The sequence below is a fragment of the Chelonoidis abingdonii genome, chromosome 11 (assembly GCF_003597395.2).
Source record: "Chelonoidis abingdonii isolate Lonesome George chromosome 11, CheloAbing_2.0, whole genome shotgun sequence".
Classification (NCBI taxonomy): Eukaryota; Metazoa; Chordata; order Testudines; family Testudinidae; genus Chelonoidis; species Chelonoidis abingdonii.
In genome coordinates, this window is record NC_133779.1 from 27,817,928 (window position 1) to 27,839,788 (window position 21,861).

At 46.4% G+C, this 21,861-nt stretch overlaps 1 protein-coding gene across 1 annotated transcript in view; it reads right to left on the bottom strand.

The window, feature by feature from the left end:
- Positions 1-2,832: 2,832 nt before the first annotated feature.
- Positions 2,833-21,861, bottom strand: part of LOC116822588 (ceramide synthase 4-like) — a 58,283-nt gene continuing 39,254 nt past the window's right edge. Inside the window, exons 7-10 of the mRNA XM_075070422.1 lie at positions 19,898-20,026; positions 17,738-17,844; positions 9,326-9,479; positions 2,833-3,240 (exon numbers count right to left, since the gene is read on the bottom strand). Coding sequence (XP_074926523.1) covers positions 3,181-3,240; positions 9,326-9,479; positions 17,738-17,844; positions 19,898-20,026 — 450 coding nt within the window. The 3' untranslated portion in view covers positions 2,833-3,180. The remainder of the gene's footprint in view (positions 3,241-9,325; positions 9,480-17,737; positions 17,845-19,897; positions 20,027-21,861) is intronic.

Sequence of the window (21,861 nt, forward strand, 5' to 3'; positions counted from 1 at the left end):
TCCAGGGCCTCTGCCAATCTGCCCTGGAGAAAAATTCCTTCCCAACCCCAAATATGGTGATTAGTTAAACCCTGAGTATGTGGGCAAGACTCACCAACCAGCACCCAAGAAAGAAGTCTCTGTAGTAACTCAGATCCCATCCCATCACAGACCGCTGGGTATACTTACCTGCTGATAATCAAACATTAACTCATGATGTAATTTTCATAAAATGTCACATGGAGCTGCATAAAGCCAGGCAGCTCTGTGCTGGCCCTCTGCACTGACCTTGGGCACTTTTAACTACCAGCTTATATTGCCTCCCAAATTCATAACCCCGCCCCCATCACTGCACCAATGACACTCAGACAAGAGCTGGACAACACTTTTAGAACAAGTAATTTATTTACTGGAAAATGTAATTTTAATCACAATGTCCAAGTGATCTTCTCTGAAACCCTTCCTCTCCCATGAGCAAAAGAAGGAAGAAAATTCCAGACATGAGCTGCTGCGTAGGTAAGTGGTAGAGTGTGGAGAGTTTTGGTTTTGTGGAACATTGGTCCACCTTCTGCGCCAATCTTTTTGGGGACAGGCCAGCTAGAGTGGTCAGGAGGGTGTTAAACTACCAACAAAAGGGGAGGGTGCCAAGAGGGAAGATATTCGCACTATGTAGCACCAAACTGACATGTTTAGAACAAAATTAATCAAGGAACCAAACACAAAGAGAAGAAATTATTTAAGTCCCTATGTTACCCAGGCTCCTACCATGGGTACAAACAAAAGGAACTGGAATCACTCATTTCTGTGCATATATTTGATTTGTTTGGTGTCACTGACACCTGGTGGGATGGTTCAAATGACTGGCAATGTTAAAATCATGGTTGTAACCCAGTTAGGAAGGATAAGGTGGGCAAGGGAAGTGAGGGAGAGGTATTCTGGCAAAAATGGCATTACTTGTTTCTGAGTCACTGACAGCTCAGAAGAAAATGATCTAGCTTGCTTATGAACAAATGTCCAAACAGATAAACCTCAAGATGGGGTATTAGCTGGTGTCTGCTACAGAGCATCAAATCACACTCGGGAACAGGATGACCTCTCCTTACACACCTAGTTATAATGTAATAACTTTAATTTGAGTGATATATGATGAAGGTCTTATGCTACCAGGACTAAAACATTCTTGGAATTTCTAATTTTTTTTATAGATGACAATTTCCTAACTCAACAAGTGTTGCATCCAACCCAAGGCAATTCTATATTAGACCTCATCATGACAGATAAAAAGGAATTACTCACAGAACTAAAACTTACTGGTACCTTAGGTACAAGTGATCACATTGATAATGAAGTCCAGGGCAGAGATATAGATATACTTGGCTCTTTAAAAGGGCCAGTTTCAAAAAGCTGAAAACAGCTGTGAGCTGAATCAGCTGGGAGGAAGAATTTAAACAGAAAAGCATGATCGATAATTGGGAATTGCTTAAGAACACTTACTTCACTAACTACCCAAAACCCACACTCCCACAGGCAAGGAAGAAGGCTGTATTGGTTAAGTAATGGACCTACTTCAGAGGGGAAGTATCTGCCTGAAGACATGTGCCTTTCTTCAGCATTAGTTATGCTCAATATCAGTTTTGTGGAAAATACTATCTGCAATAAGAAGACATCATTGTCTTATGGGTTAAAAGATTTGCAACTTTTAGTTGCTAGTCTTAAAACTAACTAGCTAAATGGCTGTATCTTCACTAGGGTGACCAGAAAGCAAGTGTGAAAAATCAGGATGGGAGTGGGGGGTAATAGGAGCCTGTCAAGTATTAATCCTCAATTTGAACATTAGAGTTCAAATATAAGGTACTCGCATGAAGTTCTCTAAGCTTAATCTCCAGCTTAGATCTGATAGGCTGCCACCAGGTCAGGAATTAATGGGGCCTGACCCCCCCTTTCTTCTCTCTGGTGTCCCCCACCCTCCCTTGGGGGGACACCCAGATTCCAAATCCCTTGGATGCTAAAAGCAGGGAAGATAACCCCTTCCCCCCCTTCTTCTCAGGCTTGCCTCTTGGTCTAGCCTGCGTGTACCAAGAAACCGGTTTTTCTGCTTCCCTCAGGACAATTGAGATGCAAAATACCAACAGCTTGGCTTTGCCTTTCCCAGCTCCTGCCCTCCCGTGAGGGGGACAGATGCCTGATACAGAGGTTTCAATTTCTCTGCCTTACTAGAAAAAGAAACTTCCACAAGTTTTGTAAAAAGAAAGCTTTATATAGAAAAAGAGACAATACAGACTAATAACTTGCATAAACATTTATACAGGCTCCTACTTAAGAAAATCTGAATAACCCAGTCTGATTTAAAAAATAGCCAATTTAAATAGACCAGCAATCACACACAGTAAGTACAAAGCAAAGCATATCATAGCCGATTTTACTTTGTTCCCGGTTTGTACTCACTGCCCCTTAGTAGAATGAGAAGAAGATTGGAATCAGTAAGGTAGCTTGTTCCTCACAGCCGAGGAACAACAAAGACCCAGCAATCCACATCTGTAAATACAACCCAAAGCTCCTCACAGCCGAATTGCTTTGGGTTCCTTTGTACTCACAGACTTTTGGTATAATATTTGAGATAAGAAGGAGTTAGGAGGAAACCTTGTTTACTCACAGCCGAGAAAACAAAAAAGACCCCGAGTATACAAATTCCCGCCCCTGACTTTAAACAATCCAGTTCTCTGATTGGTCCTCTGGTCAGGTGTTTGGTTACCCTTTCCAGGTAAAAGAAACTTAACCCTTACCTTACCTATCTACGGCTAGTCTTAAAACTAACTAGCTAAATGGCTGTATCTTCACTAGGGTGACCAGAAAGCAAGTGTGAAAAATCAGGATGGGGGTGGGGGGTAATAGGAGCCTATATAAGAAAAAAACCCAAAAATCGAGACTGTCCCTATAAAATCGGGACAGCTGATCACCCTAATCCCCACAGATCTACACACTGAGCATGACAGTTCCTAAGGCCACTGGGCTGCTTTGTTGTGGACGGGGGCAGTCAGCAGTTCTGGAGCCATCAGCACACCCATTAGTGAGATGGGCTCTGCCAGTTAGTTGTTGGGCCACGTCACTTTGGTTGGTTTCAGAGCAGTAGCCGTTACTTTGGCTGCAATTGTTTATGACATTGCCGAAATACGTGGTCCCATTTTTCTCTTTTTTGTTCTGTTATTGCACCTCTTCACTCTCATCACTTTCTTCTGTGTCACTTCTTGCATCATTTTTTATCTGCAGGAGAGAGATATTTTAAATCAGAGGTGATAATACATGGAAAGCTGCACAAGAAACAGCTGAGCCACCGGATGACAAGTCCAGCTGCCATTTCTGGTTGTGAGCTTTAGCAAACTCTTTCTCATGTCCTCCTGGGCTGCCCTTTGGAGAATCTCTCCTTGAAACTGTCTCTGACTGTCCCTCTGTCTCACTTGATGGGCGACCCAGGGACAATCCCAGTCGACGCCAGGAATGGCTGTACGGTCATGAAGCAGCCTGAGGTCAAAGGAGCACATTAAGTTCCTAGGTGGGGAGGATTTACCTTCCAAACACTCACAGCTGGGCAGGACCAGCGCTAGCGTTTTTAGCGCCCTAGGTGCACGGCCATTTCGCCGCCCTGCGCACTGGTCCCACGGCTCTGGTGGAGCTGCCACAGGCATTCCTGAGGAGAGGGTCCGCTGGTCCGCAGCTCCAGTGGAGCTGCCGCAGCCGTGCCTGCAGGAGGTCCACCGGAGCCGTGGGAGCAGTGGACCGTCCACAGGAATGCCTGCGGCAGCTCCACTGGAGCCGCGGAACCAGGGGACCCTCCGCAGGCACGACTGCGGCAGGTCCACTGGAGCCGCCTGCCTCCCCCTGTCGGCAAAATGCCACCCCCCCCAATAATCCTGGTGCCCTAGGCGATTGCCTAGGCCTCCTAAATGGAAGCGCTGGCCCTGCAGCTGGGCTAGACGTGAGGAGGGGGCTGAAGGCATGCTGGCCTGTGGTTTTGCTTGGGCTTCCCTGCTGTGACAGCTGGGGCCCCTGAACACATTTCCTTTCTAGGTTCAGAGAAGGGTAACAAATCCCTGTTTAATGGGGCCAGAGGGAAGGAAAAAAGAGCTTTCTGCAGCTGGCTGGGCTATGCAGAGCGGCAATTCCAAGGAGGGGGAAGAATTGTTTGTGCTGGTCTGGGGGTAGAAGAGGAGAGTGGCACGGTTTGGAGCAACGGGATGAAATTCATCAAACAAAAGGGTTTCCTAGCACTAGGAGCACATGGGCCAAACCCCGAGGTCCTTCCATGGCAAGTCAATTGATTGCGGCACATTGTGTGTGAATAAGGGCTTCAGGAGGCAGTGGATAGAGCATTGGACTGGGTACAGGAGACCTGGCTTCTGCCATTCCACTCCACAGTGACCACTTCTGTCCCATCCCCAGAAACCTGTTCCAGTCACAGAGCATCCCCACTGCTGCCTCCTTGTCCCAGTGTCTTTTCCTTAGCTAGCCGGTACCAGTCTCATTCCAGTCTCCTTGTCCTGCAAGGCTTCATCCCCTTCTACCAGTCCTAGGCCACGTGTCCAGCTATTCCCAACTCCCCTACAAGGCCCCAGCTCACTGTTTCCTTCCCCAGCCAGTGCAAAGCAGTCTCCCCTTTGAGTCCCAGTCTCTCTGCCCTGCCAGTTCCAGTCTCCCCTGGCTCCCAGTTTCCTCCTCAGGTTACAGTTCCAGGGTCTTTTCCCATCCAGTTCCAGTCTCTTCACTCCAACTCCTAGTCACAATGTGCATCTCCCCTAGTCTCCTCATTCTCCTTTTCCCAGTCTGGCCAACCCCTCCACCCCAGGTCAGGCTACCACCTCTCCATTTGAACTTAGTTTCCTCCTCCATATTGCCTGGGCCCAGCAGAGAAATCACCGACAGAACACAGGAGAGACGGGCTCCCTGCTTTCAGTTAAAATGTGAGAACATAAGAATGGCCAGACTGAGTCAGACCAATGGTCCTTCTAGCCCAGTATCCTGTCTTCTAACAGTGGCCAATGCCAGGTGCATCAGAGGAGATGAACAGAACAGGGCAATTTATCAAATAATCCATCCCGTCATCGAGTCCCAGCTTCGGACAGTCAGATGTTTAGGGACACCTAGAGCATGGGGTTGTGACCCTCACCATTTTGGCTAATAGCCACTGATGGACCCATCCTCCATGAACTTATCCAATTCTTTTCTGAACTCTATTAATTTTACTCTTTGCCAGAGGATGCTGTGAAGGCCAAGACTGTCAAGACCAAGACTATAACAGGGGCTCAAAAAAGAAACAGATAAGTTCATGGAGGATAGGTCCATCAGTGGCTATTAGCCAGGATGGGCAGGGATGGTGTCTCTAGGCTCTGCGTGCCAGAAGTGGGGAATGGGTGACAGGGGATGGATCACTTGATGATTCCCTATTCTGTTCATTCCCTCCGGGGCACCTGGCATTGGCCACTGTAAGACGACAGGATACTGGGCTAGATGGACCTTTGGTCTGACCCAGTATGGCCGTTCTTATGTTCTTATTGGGTGATCCCTGGTTGTCATGTTAACTGAAAGGTAAATAACACTGCTCTGTCAACTTTTTTCACACTATTCATGATTTTATCCCCTGTTAATAGGCTCTAAGATGAACAGTCCCAGTCTTTTAAATATATCCTTGTAGAAAAGCTGTTCTATAACCGTAATCATTTTTGTTGCCCTTTACTTTTTCCAATTCTAATCCATATATTTTTGAGCTGGGGCAACCTCAATTGCATGCAGTATTCAAGGTGTGGGCGAATTTATAAGACAGATATTTTCTGTCTTATTTTCTATCCCTTTCATAATGGTTCCTAATATTCTCTTATCTTTTTTGACTGCTGCTGCACATTGAGCAGATGTTATCAGAGATCTATTCATGTTGTCACCAAGATCTTTCTTGAGTGGTAACAGCAAATGTAGACCCCACTGTTTGGTATGTATAGTCAGGATTAGGTTTTCCAATGTGCATCACTTTACATTTATCAGCACTGAATTTCATCTGACATTTTGTTGCCCAGCCACCAGTTTGATCAGATCCCTTTGCAATTCCTCATACTCTGCTTTGGACTTCACTATGTTGTGTAATTTGTATCATCTGCAAACTTTACCACATCACTGTTTACCTCTTTTTCCAGATCTTTTATGAATATGCTGAAGAGCACTTGTCCCGGTACAGACCCCTGGAGGACACCACTATTTACCTCTCTCCATTCTGAAAACTGACTATTTATTCCTACCCTTTACTATCTTTTAACCAGTTTCTGATCCATGAAAGGACTTTCCCTCTTATGCCTTTGCTTAAGAGCCTTTGGTGTTAAAGGCTTTCTGAAAGTCCAAGCCAGCTCAAAAGCAGCCAGGAGAGGGCTCGCAAGGCAGGGGCCCAACATCAAGCTCTGGCAGGCCAAGGGAGATGAGAGGACGGGGAACACCCTGCTGCAGGACTCACTGAAGAAAGCTACAGAGGCAGAAAGCAGGGCAGTTTTTTCCTTCGGCAGCTCATGGCAGAGGACATGCAGGATGGGCAACCCCATATGCTGGGTGAGCATACCAGACTCCACTCTGTCCTGTAGTCCAGAAGATCTCCAGCTTTGGAAACACCTGACAGGACCAACCTCCGGTGCAACAAGGGGACCTCCACCACCTGTGCCACAAGATATGGACTGTGGAACAGGGATTCAGCAAGGAGCTTTAAACCCTCAGTGGTCACAATGGATTTGGCTTTGGAGATCAACTTCCAGATCCTGAGGTGGTCCTGGCAAAACACCGGCAACAGTGTACCCTTGTTGCCAAGAAGGCTAATGACATATTGGGCTGCATTATAGGAACAGATCGAGGGAAGTGATTATTCCCCTCTATTCAACACTGGTGAGGCCACATCTGGAGTACTGCATCCAGTTTTGGGCCTACCACTACAGAAAGGATGTGACAAATTGGAGAGAGTCCAGTGGAGGGCAATGAAAATGATCAGGGGTCTGGGGCACATGACTTACAAGGAGAGGCTGAGGGAACTGGGCTTGTTTAGTCTGAAGAAGAGAAGAGTGTGGGGGGGGGGGATTTGATAGCAGCCTTCAACTACCTGAAAGGGAATTCCAAAAGGGATGGACATAGGCTGTTCTCAGTGGTGGCAGAAGACAGAACAAGGAGCAATGGTCTCAAGTTGCCGTGGGGGAGGTCTAGGTTGGATTGTAGGAAAAACTATTTCACTAGGAGGGTGGTGAAGCACTGGAATGGGTTACCTAGGGAAGTGGTGGAATTGCCATCCTTAGATGGCTTGACAAAGCCCTGGCTGGGATGATCCTGCTTTGAGCAGGAGATTGGACTAGGTGACCTTCTGAGGTCTCTTCCAACCCTGAGATTCTATGAACTCAGAGAGGTCTTAAGGGAGAGCTCTCAGATGGAGATAAAAGAGTTGCTGGTCATATCACAGCCTTTGGAGGTAGCAGAGGAAGTCATGCTCTAACTGGCTCATGAAGAGTAGGCTGCCAGGGCCAGGACCAAGGGGTTCCTCCAAAGTGGGGCTGGGGTCAAGCGCAGAAGGAGAATGGGGGGACACCAAAATAAGCTTGGCACCAAGACTGGGATCTGTGGGAAGATGGTCATCGCTGCCTGGGTCAGCTGGTGTCAGACCCAGGTTCCAGATCTCCCCCACTGAGTAGGCTCCCAGTCACAAAGTCCACCCCACTGGCAACCAAGGAAGAAATCTCAAGCTTAGCACCAACTCGGGGGGACTGATGTTGACAACAAGGAAACTCCACTGGCAACTTCCTCTACCATGGGCTTCTTTAATGGGGCGAACAGCAGCAATAACACACACCCCCAAAACCTCCTCCTCAGCCAGCTCCACCCAGTGAACTTTCCTGGGACACTAAATGGGGTGTAGCAGAAACAGCAGCTTCCCCCCAAGAATGGTAAAGGGGAGGCTTCCTCCAAATCTGAGCAGCTGTCCCCCAGCCTGGTGCTTCCCCTTAACTCTGCACCTGTCCTCCCCCTCCTTGCCTCCTCCCCACAGACTATCTCCGAAGCAACATTATCAAGTCAGCAAGCAAGATGGCATTTGCCAGCAGGGCCAGTGGCAGCACCTTTGGGTCTCCATCTTCCTTCCCAAGGGGACACCCTCCATCTCTTGCCATTGCCACCTCCCACTTCAAGCCTGTGCACACCAGCCATAATGCTTGTCTGGGTGCAATGGAAAGGCCATCCCAGGCACTTGAGTTGGCTCAGAAGGAGGCTCCGGGGAGGGGCTGACCCAGATGTCATGGTTACAATGGCTCTACTGGTGCCTTTCTGCACCATGGGCGGCGGGGGGGTGGAGAGAAGGGATTGAGAAGCAGGGAGGGAGAAGCAGGGGAAAACCTGTCCGCCCCTCCCCCCCTGAGGGAAAAGGGATCCCTGAGCAGGGGCTGAGGAAGCTGAAAAGGGAAGGGGAGAGGAGCACAAGGGAGCTGTCTTCCCAACAAAAGGGAAGGGCAGGAGGAGAAAAAGGGGAATATGGGTGGGACAAACAGACCAAGCAAACACAAGAGGGGAAGGGAGAACATCAACCAAGCCAAAGCAAACCTACAACAGAAGGGGCAACGCTGCCGGGACAGGCCTCCTCACACGCCGGAGCTAGGGAACAAGACAAGAAAGCTGCTGCTGCGGGCAGGATGGAACCAGGTGGGGAGCGAGCAACAGCCACAGCAGCACCACCCCTCCCCTGGAAAAGCTGCAGGAGCAGAATAGCCAGGGACCCTCCTCCAGCTCCAGTAGCCAGCTGCAAGCCAGGCCCAATTGCACCGGATGGACAGTGTATCTGAGTGCTTCACCAACAGTCACTTATTTTCACAGATTCCCTGCACGATGAAGGGAATAGAACCCCCAATTTACAGATGGGAGCTTGAGGCACACACAGATTAAGATTAAAAAATATCCACTGATTTTAGGTGCCTGATCTGAGATGCTTAGGACCTGATTTTCCAGAGTTATATAGCATTATATAGCACTTTATCTGTGCCATGGACATTAGCTGCACCTGTGAGTGCCCATGTCTGTAAGTCAGACCCCAGGGTCTCAATCTAGACACCTGAAAAATAGGGAACATACAATTAGTGACCACCTGTGAAAAGTGGGGATCCCACAGACAAAAAGTTTTCTTCTGTACACAGACTTGATTCATGCCTTGAGCAACATCCATTCTGTACCCTGAATGCAGCTGGAGATCTTATGGAAAAAGTACTATGTGATTCCATAACTACAGACTGTACCATATCAAAATGCATACAATAAGCAGACTGAATTAAGGTTGCACAGACACTGGCTATACCGTGCCATTGTTGAATCTGTAGAGCATGTGAATGATTAAGCTGGCCCAGAAGACGTGCAGCAGCTGCAGAACCATCAGGAGAGCATTCATGAAATAGTATCCGAAGTAGGGCTGGTAGAGCTCCATGGAAGTATAGAATGAAGTATACAGCACCCTGCAATATAGCAAGAGACAAACTCAGTCAAGAACAGGCATGAGATCTAAACAGCAACAGTAAGAGGCAAACCTCAGAATGTTCAGTTCCAGGTCTGGGTGGAAGTTGAGGTCAGTTTTGTTGTGCCAGTTGTGGTAAGTACACTAGATGAATGTCTTAAATTGTCCAAAGCAAATGAAAGGTAACAGACAATTAGGTCACCCTGACATATGAAACTATTTATAAAATAAGCAAAAGTTGAAGAAGATACAAAGTCTGATAAAAATTAATGCATTTCTTAGATTTTACTGCCAAAAGGGACCATTATGATCATCTAGTGCATAGGAAGGCCATAGAACCTTACTCAGTAAATCCTGTATCACATCCATAACTGAAGCATGCGCCTCAGAGAGCCCTCCACTCTTGAGTTAAAGACTTTCAGTCATGAAAAATCTATCAACTCTCTAGGCAATTTATTCCAATGGTTAATTACCACTTAAATATTGATACCTTATTTCCAGTTTGAATTTGTCTACCTTCAACTTCCAGCCACTGGATATCATTACACCTTGATCTGTGAGATTTAAGATCCCTTTGCTATTAGAAATCTTTTCCCCATGTAGACAATTGTAGACTCTGCTCAAGTTATCTCTTAGGGCTGGTCTACACTACGGGGGGAAATCGATCTTAGATACGCAACTTCAGCTACGTGAATAATGTAGCTGAAGTCGAATATCTAAGATCGGATTACTCACCCGTCCTCACCACGTGGGATCGATGTCCGCGGCTCCCCCTGTCGATCCCGGAACTCCGTTGGGGTTGGTGGAGTTCTGGAATCGATGTAAGCCCGCTCGGGGATCGATATATCGCGTCTAGATGAGACGCGATATATCGATCCCCGAGCAATCGATTTTAACCCGCCGATACAGCGGGTAGTCTAGATGTAGCCTTAATTTCATCCTTGATAAGATAGATTGAACTTCTTAAATCTCTTACTGTAAGGCAGATTTTCCAGACCTTGAATCGTTCTTGTGACTCTTTTCTGAACTCTTTCAAATTCTTTAACGTCTTTTTGAAGTGAGGACACCAGAACTGGATAGAATATTCCAGGAATGGTCCCATCAATGTTGTATGCAAAAGCAATACCACCTCCCTACTACCTGATATGCCTATTCATAATTCACATTAGCCTTACTCACAGCCAAGGGAGTTTAAGCCAAAAGAAATAATTCGGAGTTTTCAAGGCTCTTAGTAAGGGTAGGAAATTGCTGTCGCAACAAACCGAGATGGTATGAAAATTACAGAAAGTGTCCAGAGATACTGGATGTATGTTTTACTTGGCTAATTTTAATGGGACAAGACTGCTAACCCTTTATGAATATTGATTTTCTGGTGGTCACTTAGGGCTAGTTCCACAACAGGACATAGATGCTGAAACATCTTATTTTTAGGTACCCTGCGGCCCAGTGGAACTGGGCACCCAGGCTGCCTATACAAGGTATGAGGAGAATTAGGAACCTAAGAAAGGGGGACACAGAAGACAGCAAGCTGAGTGGGGATCTAACTAAATTAGCCAGGAGGAAATCCCAGAGAGGGGTATGACCTAAATTCCACTCTTAAAGGTAGTTAGGTGTCTAACTCTGGGCTGGAGAGAGGTGCTTTGCTTGGGGCCCACAACCATGAACCTTTTCCTGGAATTAGGAGCCTAAACCAGGTCAGTTCTCTCTCTCCAGAAGCCACAAGAAGAGAGAGACTGTTATCCCTACTCCCCTTACAGCCAACAGCCCAGTGATTAGGGCAGTCATCTGGGATATGGGAGACCTGTTTTCAAACATCTGCTCTGCCTTATTTGGAGCAGGGACTGTAATTTGGATCTCCCATCTCCTGACCACAGGCTATTGGTGCTTCAGGTGTGGTTCTGTATCAGTCTCTCCTGTTGAAGTTGTGTTTATACAAACAAACAAGGGACTAGACCTTGGAGTTCCAACATGTCAGTATTAATGGAGAAAAGTCAGAAGTGTTCAATAAATATTCCTGCTCTGTATTTGGGGGGGAAATGGTGTAGTTATGTCAGATGATGAAGCTAAAAACTTTCGATTTCAGCAGTAAGACAGGTGGATATTAAACAGCAGGTACTAAACGTAGACATTTTTAAATTGGATAACTTATATCCAAGAGTTTTATAAGAGTTGGCTGAGGAGCTTATTGGCCCATTAATGTTGATTTTCAGTAAGTTATGGAACACTGGAGAAGTTCCAGAGACTGGAAGAAACCTAATGTTGTGCCAAAATTTAACAAGAGTAAATGGGATGACCTGGGTAATTATAAGCCTATCAGTCAGACATCAGTCCTGGGCAAGATGATCGAGAGGCTTATATAGGACTCATTAATAGAAAATTAAAGTAATGTAATACAACTAATGTCAATCAACATGGTTTTATGGAGAATAGATCCTGTCAGACTAACTTGATATAATTTTTTATGAGATTACAAGTTTGGTTGATAGTGTTGAAAGAGACTTCTGTAAAGTATTTGAGTTGGCATCATGTGATAATTGATTAAGAGATAGAATGATACAAAATTAACATAGCACATATTAAATGGACTACAAACTGGGTCACTGACATAGCTAAAAGTGTAACTGTAAGTGGGGAATCATTATCAACTGGGTTATTTCTAGTGGGGTCATGCAGGGACTGGTTTTTGGCCCTGTGCTATTTAACACTTTCCTGAATAGCCTATAATAAAACATAAAATCATCACTGATAAAGTTTGAGGATGACACAAAAACTGGGGGAGTGGTAAATAATGAAGAGAGCAAATCACTGATTCAGTGTGATCAGGATCACTCGGGAAGCTGGACCCAAACAAACAATATGCATTTTAACACAACCAAAGGTAAGTGCTGGGAACAAAGAATGTCGGCCACAGTTACTGGGGGCTGGGGGGGAAGGGAGGGGAGAATTCCATCCTGGGAAGCAGTGACTCTGAAAAGGATTTTGGAGTCATGGTTAAGGCTGAGAAAAATCAGATTTTTTTTTTAATTCACACTAGTTTCCTGAGTGAATGCTGGATTTTCATGGGATATGCACATTGAGGCTCTCCTGTATTGCTGCATTTTTTCCCCCAATAGCAGGAAGGCAGAGTGGGCTTCCCCCTTCCCACCTCCATACTGAGGCTGAGCCTGCTCATGGGGGTTAGCAGGCTGGTTTCATTGCAGAGATGGGTGAGGAGGTGGCAGGCCGATCCTGTCCTGGGGAGTAGCGGTGTGGGTCACTACCTGGTGCTGGCCGGTTGGCTCAGCTCAGCGCTGGCCCAGCCCGTTGCTGCTTCCTGTCCAGTCAGAGCTGTAAACAGGGGATTTTGCATGGGAGTTGGAAAGTGTAATGTCTTGGTGTTTCTTTGGGTTTGGGTTTTTGTGTTTTGTTTTTCTTTTTCCTTGACAGGACTTTAGGTGGGAAGACTATGACGGACACAGAGGCTGAAATGGTAGTGACCCAAGTAATGGAAGAGACAAAGAAGAGGACAAGAAGTGAAAGCTGCAGCATGTACATGATCTTAGCGCAGGCACCTGAAAAGAGCTTTGTTTGTATGAAGTGCCACCTGATAGAGCTGATGGAACAGAAGATCTGAAGTTTGGAGATGCAGGTGGTAACTAAGGTTCAGTTTTAAAGGGGATTCAGGGAGATGATGGAGGGACGGCAAGGTTCAGTTTTAAAGGGGATTCAGGGAGGCTGAAGGGAAATGTCAAGACTTGCAGATGCAAGCTGGACTGAAGAACTATGAGGGGAGACTGCTGGGTGAGGAAAGGGGCCAGTGAAAGCATGTCACTACAAGAACCAGACAGAGAAAAAGACTGGCTAATGAAGGAGAAACAAAGCTCAGGAGCAGGTTTGCTGAGCTGGAGAATGAAGAAGTGGCACAGCAGCCACTAACAGAAGGTGGGAGGGCCAGGAGGAAGAAAAAAGCGGCTAGCCCTACAAGAAGAGGGGGAGAGCCAATGGAGATAGCCAGAGTTTGGAGTCCCAGGAGGACAGAGGATGACTCACAGAAGATTGCAAATAAGAACAAAATATAAGAGGACTTGCAGCCTGAAAGAACAGGAGGAAGGCTGGAGAATTGCATCATCACCAGGAAGAGGCAGGTCTATGTGACTGGGGACTCCCTACTAAGAAAAACTGGCAGGCCTGTCACCAGAGCTGATCCATAGAACAGAGGGATGAGCTGTCTGCCAGGAGCGAAGATACAGGATGTGGACCTGAGACTGAAGAGAATCCTAATGGGAGCAGGAAAGAATTCACCTATTGGTAATCAATAGATGGCTCAGGCATAAGGAGGGCTTTGAGATGTTTGACCACTGGAAGACATTCATGGAGAAATGACTGTTCTCATGGGATGGACTTCACCTGAACAGGGAGGGAAATAGACTTCTGGGATGGAGGCTGGCACAACTGATTAAAAGAGCTTTAAACTAGGAACATGGGGGAGATGCTCATGTAATCTCCACATCTGATTTTAACATTGAGAGGGAGGAAGATCAAGTAAGAGAGGATACGGCCATGGAGAAAGGAACAGCAGTGGGTAGGAGAATGGGCATCAAGAGGAAAGGTTGTGCTGATACCAATGACACTAACAGTCAGTTAGGTGATACTGTCTGTAGAATGACTGTACCCAAATGGGTGAGGAGTGTGAGCGAAGTCAAGCAGCAGCTACTAAGATGTCTGTACCCCAGTGCAAGGAGCCTGGGTAACAAAATGGAGGAATTAGAAGTACAGGTGCAGGAAGTGAAAGCAGGTATTAGGGGGATAACAGAAACACGGTGGAATCGTAGTCATGGCTGGAGCACAGGTACTGAAGGGAATGTGCTGTTCAGGAAAAACAGAATAAAGATAAAGGTGGTGGAGAAGCTCTGTATATTAATGAGATAGAAATGATGGAATGGATAAAACAGAGTCTGGTTCGGCCAAAATCACTTTGGGGAAGAAAGCTACTAGAGGTTCCCCTGGGCTATGCTTGGGGTGTGCTACAGACCCCCAGGATCTGATCTGGATCTGGATCGAGACCTCGTTAATGTTTTTAATTATATAAACACTACTGGGAATTGTGTGATTATGAGAGGCTTTAATTTCCCAGATATAGATTGGAGGACAAGTGTTATTAATAATAGTAGGGCCCAGATATTTCTGAATGTGATAACTGACAGATTTCTTCACCAAATAGTCACCGAATCAACAATAGGGGATGCCATTTTAGATTTGGTATTGGTGAGTAGTAAGGACCTCACGGAAGAACTGGGGGCAACCTTGGTTCAAGTGATCATGGAGCTAATTCAGTTTAAACTAAATAGAAGGATAAACAAAAATAGATCTGTAACTAGGGGCTTTGATTTTAATAAATTAAGGGAATTCTTAGGGAATTGGACTGGACAGAAGAACTCAAGGATCTGAATGTGGAGGAGCCTTCGAATTACTTTCAGTCAAAGTAGCAGAAGCTAGCTAGAGCCTGCATCCCAAGTAAGAAGAAAAAATTCATAGGGAAGGGTTGCAGACCAACCTGGATGAACAAGCATCTTAAACAGGTGATTAAGAGAAAGCAGAAAGCCTACAAGGAATGGAAGATGAGATGGATCAGCAAGGAAAGCTACCTCTTGGAAGTCAGAAAGTGTAGGGAAAAAGTGTCAAGTATCAGAGGGGTAGCCGTGTTAGTCTGGATCTGTAAAAGCAGCAGAGAGTCCTGTGACACTTTATAGACTAACAGACATATTGAAGCATGAGCTTTCATGGGTGCATCCGATGAAGTGGGTATTCATCCATGAAAGCTCATGCTCCAAAACGTCTGTTAGTCTACAAGGTGCCACAGGACTCTCTGCTGCTTTTAGGGAAAAAGTGAGAACTGCCATAAGCCAAGCAGAGTTGGACCTTGCAAAGGAGATTAAAACCAACAACAAAATGTTCTATACTCATATAAATAAAATGAAAACACAGAAAGAAGAAGTGGGACTTCTAATCACTGAGGATGAGGTAGAGATTTAAGATAATCTAGGCATGGCCCAACACCTAAATGGAGGGAGATTAATAGCAGAGTTCCTCAGGGATTGGCCTTGGAACCAATCTTATTTAACATGTTCATTAATGACCTCGGCACAAAAAGTGGGAGTATGTGAATAAAATTAGCAGATGACAGAAAGTCAATGCAGAGGAGGACCAGAATATCATACAAGAAGATCTGAATGAACTTGTAAACTGGAGTAATAGAAATGTGATGAAATTTAATAGCGCAAAATGCAAGGTCATGCACTTAGGGACTAAGAGCAAGGATTTTTGCTATAAGCTGGTGATGCATCAGTTGGAAGTGACAGAGGAGGAGAAAGACCTGGGTCTATTGGCTGAACACAGGATGACTCTGAGCCCCCAGTGTGAAGCGGCCATGAAAAAGACTAATGAAGTCCTAGGATGCATCAGCAAAGTATTTCCAGTAGAGACAGGGAAGTGTTAGTACCATTATACAAGGCACTGGTGAGACCTCATCTGGAATACGGTGTGCATTTCTGGTCTCCCATGTTTAAGGAAGATGAATTCAAACTGGAACAGGTGCAGAGAAGGGATACTAGGATGATCAGAAGAATGGAAAACCTACCTTATCAGACGAGACTCAAAGAGCTTGGCTTGTTTAGTCTACCCAAACAAAGGAAAGGGGAATAGCTCAGTGGTTTGAGCCCTAGGCTGTTAAACCCAGGATTGAGAGTTCAGTCCCTGAAGGGGCCATTTAGAGATCTGGGGCAAAAAATCTTTCTGGGGATTGGTCCTTCTTTGAGCAGGGGGTTGGACTAGATGACCTCCTGAAGTCCCTTCCAGCCCTGATATTCTATGAAAGGCTGAGGGGAGATATGACGACTCTATAGAAATACATCAGAGGGATAAACACCCGAGAGTGAGAGGAGTTATTTAAATTAAGTGCCACTGTGGACACAAGAACAAATGGATATAAACTGGCCATCAACAAGTTTAGGCTTGAAATTAGATGAGGAAGATCAGGGGCTATGAGGGGATCCTGCTGTGGCTTCTGGGGGAAGCAGGGTAGGGGGATGGATCCCAGTCTCAGCTCCTTGGCATCTGGTGCTGTGGTGTCTCCCCCACCTGGATTAACCAATGTATTCAGATTGCAGCTCTGACCCTTAGGGTACGTCTACACTACCCGCCGGATCTGCCAGATTGGCAGGTAGTGATCGATCTATTGGGGATTGATTTATCTCATCTAGTTTAAATGCAATAAAATCGATCCCCGATTGCGCTGCTGTCAACTCTGGAACTCCACCATGGCAAGAGGCAGAAGCAGAGTTGACAGGGGAGCAACTTGCTGCCATCCTCACGGCTAGGTAAATCAACCTAAGATATGCCGACTTCAGCTACGCTATTCGTGTAGCTGATGTTGCATATCTTAGGTCGATCTCTCCCTCAAGTGTAGACCTAGCCTTGGTCTCTCCCCTATGCATTGTTCGCTCCTGTCCACTCTGCTGCCTGATCTCTGATCTGGAAGAGCCTTCAGCCTATAGCCACACACAAGATCTTCTATACAGGATCATCTACCTCAAGTGTCCTTTCTCTGAGATGCCAGTATGAGAAACTCCAAAGTGGGAGAAATGTCAACATTTCTTCCCAGCCCCAGGCACTCAGATTGTCTTATTCTGGACAAGTGTCTGGGAATAGAGCAGGATTTCTCAAACAGGGGTAGGGAAAGCCCCTGGCGGGTGTGTTTACCTGCCCCGTCCGCAGGTCCGGCCATTCGCAGCTCCCACTGGCCATGGATCGCTGCTCCGGGCCAATGGGAGCTGCTGGAAATGGCGGCCAGTAAATCCGTTGGCCCATGCTGCTTCTAGCAGCTCCCATTGGCCTGGAACAGCAATCCGCAGCCAGTGGGAGCTGCGATTGGCCGGACCTGTGGACAGGGCAGGTAAACACACTGGCCCGGCCCGCCAGGGGCTTTCCCTACACAAGCGGTAACCCCTGTTTGAGAAACCCTGGAAGAGAGGGAGCAGAGGCTGCACGTGGAGATTCAGGGTTACATATGTTTATTTATCAAAGGGAAAATAAATCATTTTTAAAATTATCCTAGATTCAACAGGGTCAAGACCCAGTGGGATCAACCTTGTTCCCCAAGGAGCTTTGAACTACCTGATGGAAGCTGGACAAGCCAGGCAAGTCCCTGGTGACTCTGGAAAGCTCCATGGGAGGCACATTTGAAGAAAACCTGAAGAAACCTGCAGTAAAGCCAAGGCTCACCTGCATGGGAAAATGATGAGCCGAGTAACAAGGAAAACGGATGAGAAAATTAAGAAGAGAAGGTGGCTTGCGCGTCTCCAGTTCAAGTAATGAAGCAGCTTGGTTAGCTGGAGAGAGAAGAAACAAGCCATTATTGTCAGCCAGTGTGTGATGGCACCGTTAACACTCACACAGACAAGTGAGGCACAGTGCGACATTCAGTCCTCATATCAATCTCAGAGGCCAAAGATGGGTCATAGGAATCGAACTCCCCTTTCAGACCTGCAGGTAGCACATCCTGGACAAGGTGGAAACTCTAAGTGAGTGCAGGAAGTTACATTTCCTGAGAGAGGGGAAGAACTCTTTACATACTATGCCCTGAATTTTATTTAATAAAGTACTTTCAGGTTTTTTCCAGAAAGTTTTTCTTGCTCCAGGGACAATGTTTATCTAGGTCTTTTCAGCAGCGAGAAACGGACTCTCACCTGCCTGATCTGCTTGTGTGTTCATTTACCCAAGGGCAAAATGAATGTACAGTGCTCTGAGATCAGAATGGCAGCATTTTGCCCTCACTTTACACAGGTATCACTGGTGACACAAGGTGCCAGGCACGGAGAATCAGACCCAATAACCATAATTCCTTCTAAAGCTGCTACTTGTCTAGAAAAAGCACCAAATCATGAATCACCAAATGAGCTAGAGAAGTAGTAATATGTATCCATAAATTCTTTCAGTTGATAATTAACACAGACTTTATACGTCTATAACCTGTAGGGCAGGCAGGGGCGGCTCTATTTATTTTGCCGCCCCAAGCACGGCAGTCAGGCGGCTTTTGCTGGCGCACCTGCGGGAGGTCCGCTGGTAACATGGATTCGGCGGCATGCCTGTGGGAGGTCTGCCGGTCCGACGCCTTTGGCGTACCCGCCACCAAATTGCCGCCAAAGCTGCGGGACCGGCGGACCTCCTGCAGAAACACTGCCAAAGGCAGCCTCACTGCTGCCCTCATGGCAACCCGCAGGCCGCTCCCCGCAGCCTGCCACCCCAGGCACACGCTTGGTGCGCTGGTGCCTGGAGCTGCCCCTGAACGCAGGTGACAGCCTGGTCATTTTAATTCTAATGCTTATAAGAGAGAACATGCCCAGGTTTGTAAACTGTGTGTCTAAACTACAGTGAGTCTGCTGTGTAATGTTTGCTTGGGATTGGACTACATGTTTACCCAGCTAACTAGAAACAAGTTTCAAGCTCTTGGTGATTGCTAGGTATTCTGTGACTTTGAACTGTATCCATGCAGTGTGCGTATACCCACACTTTGCAGAGAGGGACTCAAGGCAGCATGCACAGTAAAACAGAAGGAAACATTCCTAAGGCTGCACATCACCAGTTTTCCCAGTGGCCACTGATTTTGGGCATCCAGCTTGTGACACCTGATTCTGATTTTCAGAGGTCATGAATGCCCACAGCCCCACCTGAAATCAATGGGAGCTGCAGGGGCTCAGTAACTGTGAAATTCAGGGGTTTAAAATTAGGCACCCAAAAACTGGGGCATGCATAGTCAGTGGTGACTTTGGAAAATTTGGGCCCAAGTATCTATATAATCTAATCAAATGTCACCAGAAGCTGTCACCACTCTTAAAAAGATAGTGACCGTAATTTAGAAGTTCTAGTAGAGATTCCATAGTGAAGATTGTGCTGAAGTTTACACTCAAAGCAGGACTAAAATCCCTCTATTTCACAATTTAATAAATAAATTCAATTTCTAAATTTGACATCATTGCTCATCGGAAGACAGTTGAATCGTCTAGGTTATTTCTTTGGTGAAATACTCTTACTTTTCCAGAATGAAAATTGAGTTAGTTGGAAGTAGAGTCACCTGTGTTGCTAAGCACATGTATAAGAGAGAGCAGGATCAGAACCTAACATTGTCCAACACAAAATGCTGCTTAGAGTTCTTTTTAAAACTTTTCTCTTAGCATTTTTTTTTAGAGATAACAAAATAAAATGCAGGGGACTGGACTAGACGACCTCTTGAGGTCCCTTCCATTCTTACAATTCTATGAAAATAAACCAAGAAAATGGAGACAGCATGGGAGGGATATTGCAATGTATCCACTACAGTGCAACAGGAGTTCTAAGAAAGGAAGTCAAAGTGCACAGCTATTTTATAACCAGTGAATAACCTACCTCTAGGAGAAAAGTGGAAGAAACATGGAGCAACATCACCAAAGACCCAATCCGGAGGTAATTGGCACAGTATGAGTAACTGATAAGGATGATGGTAGTTGCGTGGTGCACTATTTGTTCCTTAAAGTCCTGGAATAAGACAACAGATTGAGAGTTCCAGTTTTGTGACAAACTGCAGGTACCAGCACAAGGGATACCGCTGCCTTTCCAGTGTTTAGAAACTGTCTCTAGATAATCTAAACTCTCTTTAGATGAACTGGGATCTCACCTGGCTTCCCAGAACACGACGGGTTAGATGCAGAAAAATGACTGAGAGTATGGGCATGGCTACACTTGCAGCTGTAGAGTACTTTGAGTTAAACCAACCCTCGGAGACTGCAGCAGGGAAAGCACTGCAGTGTGTTCACATTGTCAGCTGCAAGCGCCCTGGCATGTCCACATTTGCGGCACTTGCAGAGGCACTGGGAGTGGTGCATTATGGACAGCTATCCCACAGAACACCTCTTCCCATTCTGGCACCATGTCTTGTGGGAAGGGGGCACAGGAGGTGCGGGACATTCTGGGTCCTGTTTCATTGCCCCGTGATGCATCGCTTCACATCCCAGCAAACCCTGTGCTTCTGTCCACATTTGGCGCCATCTTTCAGTGTTTTTTGTGCTGTGCACTCTGTCTTCCCTTTCGGTCTGCGGGAATGGATCCCGAACTTCTGAGGAATATGCTGATGGGTTTTACCAGCACATCATGAATTGAAGTCAAGTTATTCCTTAAGCTACAAACTGACAGTGAGGAGTCCGATGATGATATCGACACACAACGCATATGACACGAGATTGCTTGTGGCATTCACAGACATGCTCACCACCATGGAATGCCACTTTTGGGCTTGGGAAACAAGCACTGAGTGGTGGGATCACATCATCCTGCAAGTCTGGGATGATGAGCAGTGACTGCAGAACTTTCGGATGAGGAAAGCCACTTTCATGGGACTGTGCGCTGAGCTCGCCCCTGTTCTGCGATATAAGGACATGAGATTGAGAGCTGCCCTGCCGGTGGAGAAGCTGGTGGCTATTGCAGTCTGGAAGCTGGCAACTCCAGACAGCTACCGATCGGTCGCTAACCAGTTTGGAGTGGGAAAGGCGACCACTGGAATTGTGCTGGTATAAGTGTGCAGGGCTATTAATCGCATCATGCTCAGAAGAACCGTGACTCTGGGCAACGTGCGTGACATTGTGGCTGGCTTTGCTCAGATGGGTTTCCCTAACTGTGGAGGGGTGATAGATGGGACGCATATTCCAATTCTAACACCAGACCACCTAGCCTCCGAGTATGTTAATCGGAAGGGCTATTTCTCTATGGTTCTCCAGGTGCTTGTGGATCACCATAAGCGTTTCATTGACATTAAGGTAGGCTGGCCGGAAAGGTGCATGATGCACACATCTTTCAGAATGCTGGCCTGTTCAGGAAGCTGCAAGTGGGGAGTTTCTTCCCAAACCAGATGATTACTGTAGGGGAAGTCATAATGCCCACTGTGATCCTTGGAGACCCCGCTTACCCTTTAATGCCATGGCTCATGAAACCCTACACAGGGAGCCTTCATTAAGGTGACCAGATGAGAGGGAGAAAATATCAGGACACATGGGGCGGGTGGGGGTGGGGTGTCCACCGGCAGAGGAGGAGAAAAAAAAAATGGCAAGTGCTGCCAGCGGAGCAGCGAGGGGGAAAAAAAATTGTGTCTTTAAGGTGCCACAAGTACTTCTCATACAGACTAACATGGCTACCACTCTGAAACCTGTCTCTTTGAGTTAGCTCAGTCCCACAGAATTATATATCTTAACATTAAATTAAAAGCTTTTCTCTGCCGAAATGGATAGATTTGCCCTCCTATCAACACTGAGTGGGGAATATTAACCCTCTAAGGAAAGGGATAATTTCTGTCTGCATCTGTCTATTGATCCATACTGAAC